Below are 3471 nucleotides of genomic sequence, written 5' to 3' on the forward strand. Positions count from 1 at the left end.
ACATATCCCATGATCCCGCAGTGCGTCGTGGCGGAAGAAAGGGCCCTTCAAACACATCAAGTTTGGCACCAACATCGACCTGTCTGACGATAGGAAGTAAGTGTTCCACAACTCACTGACAACATTATGTAGTTCTGTTAATGAGATGGACAACTGATGTTTTGACTTCCACACAACTCACTGACAACATGATGTAGTTCTGTTAATGAGATGGACAACTGATGTTTTGACTTTCACACAACTCACTGACAACATTATGTAGTTCTGTTAATGAGATGGACAACTGATGTTTTGACTTCCACACAACTCACTGACAACATTATGTAGTTCTGTTAATGAGATGGACAACTGATGTTTTGACTTTAGTTTGACCGTTTAAATGTGAGTCGATTTACCTTTTCATATAAACCAGATTATAGCATGGTCCCAAAACAACACTTGTCCCATCACCTATCCAGTCCCTTCACATCTACAATCACTGACTGGTTAGGGTCTATAGGTGCAGCCGTCACCATTTAGCTGAAACCTATCCGGACCTTTTTAGTTGTATAAACACAAGGGGTATGGTCTAGGGAGAAGGGACACTTTTGGATTGGGCATTGTTATCATAATGAGGATCTCTGAGGTTGGGAGCGTTGTGTGTCTGTGCAGTAGAGTTGACCGCTGACCCTTGCCCTTTGACTTTCAAGGTGGAAACTGCAGCTGCAGGAGCTCAGTAAACTGCCAGCCTTTGCCAGGGTGGTGTCTGCTGGCAACCTGCTCAGCCACGTAGGACACACCATCCTGGGCATGAACACTGTCCAGCTTTACATGAAGGTCCCCGGGAGCAGGACGCCAGGTACACACACACATACACACACACAGATGCACTCATACACACACACACACATCATTTACATTTTAGTCATTTAGCAGACACTCTTATCCAGAGCGACTTACAGTTACTGAGACATTATTTTTTTTTTCATACTGGTCCCCCGTGGGAATCGAACCCACAACCCTGGCATTGCAAACGCCATGCTCTACCAACTGAGCTACATCCCTGCCGGCCATTCCCTCCCCTACCCTGGATGACGCTGGGCCAATTGTGCGCCATCCCATGGGTCTCCCGGTCACGGCCGGCTACGACAGAGCCTGGATTCGAACCAGGATCTCTAGTGGCACAGCTACTAGAGGGTTTGGCAGGGGTTGCTTTACTTGGCTCATCGCGCTCTAGCGTCTCCTTGTGGCGGGCCGGGCGCCTGCAGGCTGACTTCGGTCGTCAATTTAATGGTGTTTCCTCCGACACATTTGTGAAGCTGGCTTCCGGGTCTAATGTCCACCGGTCTAATGTCCATTGCTCGTGTTTCTTGGCCCAAGCAGGTCTCTTCTTCATATTGGTGTCCTTTAGTAGTGGTTTATTTGCAGCAATTCGACCATGAAGGCCTGATTCACACAGTCTTCTCTGAACAGTTTATGTTGAGATGTGTCTGTTACTTGAACTCTGTGAAGCATTTATTTGGGCTGCAATTTCTGAGGCTGGTAACTCTACTGAACTTATCCTCTGCAGCAGAGTTAACTCTGGGTCTTCTATTCCTGTGGTGGTCCTCATGAGAGCCAGTTTAATCATAGCGCTTGATGGTTTTTGCGACTGCACTTGAAGAAACTTTCAAAGTTCTTGAAATGTTCCATATTGACTGACCTTCATGTCTTAAAGTAATGAAGGACTGTCGTTTCTCTTTTGCTTATTTGAGCTGTTCTTGCCATAATATGGACTTGGTCTTTTACCAAATAGGGCTATCTTCTGTATACTCCCCTACCTTGTCACAACACAACTGATTGGCTCAAGCGCATTAAGAAGGAAATAAATTCCACAAATTAACTTTTAAGAAGGCACACCTGTTAATTGAAATGCATTCCAGGTGACTACCTCATGAAGCTGGTTGAGAGAATGCCAAGAGTGTGCAAAGCTGTTAAGGCTATTTGAAGAACCTCAAATGTAAAATATATTTTGATTTGTTTAACACTTTTTTGGTTACTACATGATTCCGTATGTGTTATGTCATAGTTTTGATGTCTTCACTATTATTCTACAATGTAAAAAAAAAAAAGAAAAAACCTTGAATGAGTAGGCGTGTCCAAACTTTTGACTGGTAGTGTATATTATTTATTATTTAAGACAAGTAGTTGAATATTGGAATGTGTTTGGAAATACTCGAATACACTGACTCAAATTAATTCCCATGCATTTAACCCAGGTATTTGAGCGTTGGGTCAGTAACCGAGAGGTCGCTGGATCGAATACCTGAGCCGACAAGGTGAAAAACCTGTCGACGTGCCCTTGAGCAAGGCACTTAACCCTAATTTGCTCCAGGGGTGCTGTACTTCTATGGCTGACCCAGTAAAACAACACATTTCACTGCAACTATCCGGTGTATGTGATTATTAAAAATAATATGTATTTCAGATACTTCCAATAGAAGTGGTTGATTCGGGCCACATTATTTGAAAATACTCAAATACACAGAAAATATGTATTTAAATAACAAATAATCAACATGTATTTGAACCCAGGTCTGACAAACACAATGTTTGTTTGTAGTAATTCTACTGCATTTTGTTTTATGAGGTATTTGTCTAATCTTTTAGGTCATCAAGAGAACAACAACTTCTGTTCAGTGAACATCAACATTGGCCCGGGGGACTGTGAGTGGTTCTCTGTGCCCGAGCCTTACTGGGGAATCATCAACAACTTCTGTGAAAAGTACGTCAACAAAAATCTCCTACCTCTAACCTGTAACACAAAGTTGATCTCCTACCTGTGACCCAACACAAAGTTGATCTCCTACCTCTAACCCAACACAAAGTTGATCTCCTACCTGTGACCCAACACAAAGTTGATCTCCTACCTCTAACCCAACACAAAGTTGATCTCCTACCTGTGACCCAACACAAAGTTGATCTCCTACCTCTAACCCAACACAAAGTTGATCTCCTACCTGTGACCCAACACAAAGTTGATCTCCTACCTCTGTCTGTTTACAGCCAATACAATCTGAAGTCACAGACAAGTCTAATGCTGCTTTGAGTATACTCTGCTTAATGCTAATAAAAGGAGAATAAATGTTTCATATTTTCATTCATTGCCGAAATGAATGATGTAAAAATAATGTATTTGATTTGATAAACTGCAAGGAGTCGGCAGTATTTGTATTTCAAACATCTGTGTGTGTCTCTCCTCCAGGAACAACATCAACTTCCTGATGGGTTCATGGTGGCCCAACCTGGAGGACCTGTTTGAGGCAGATGTCCCTGTGTACCGCTTCATCCAGCGCCCCGGAGACCTGGTGTGGCTCAACACGGGCACCGTCCACTGGGTCCAGGCCATCGGCTGGTGCAACAACATCGCCTGGAACGTAGGACCCCTCACCGGTAAGACAGGGAGGGACAGGGAGAACAAGGGGAAATGCTTAATATGGACATACACTGTTG

The 3471-nt window shown here is 43.6% G+C and overlaps 1 protein-coding gene across 1 annotated transcript in view; it reads left to right on the forward strand.

Moving 5' to 3' along the window:
- The window catches only part of LOC311143849 (lysine-specific demethylase 6A-like), a gene marked incomplete at its 3' end in the record, with an annotated part of 104418 nt that overhangs the window by 99641 nt on the left and 1306 nt on the right, over positions 1 to 3471 (forward strand). The window contains exons 24-27 of the mRNA XM_084179726.1: positions 22 to 96; positions 690 to 838; positions 2629 to 2743; positions 3224 to 3411. Coding sequence (XP_084035852.1) covers positions 22 to 96; positions 690 to 838; positions 2629 to 2743; positions 3224 to 3411 — 527 coding nt within the window. The remainder of the gene's footprint in view (positions 1 to 21; positions 97 to 689; positions 839 to 2628; positions 2744 to 3223; positions 3412 to 3471) is intronic.

The sequence above is a fragment of the Coregonus lavaretus genome (assembly GCF_964263955.1).
Source record: "Coregonus lavaretus genome assembly, chromosome: 16".
Lineage (NCBI taxonomy): Eukaryota > Metazoa > Chordata > Actinopteri > Salmoniformes > Salmonidae > Coregonus > Coregonus lavaretus.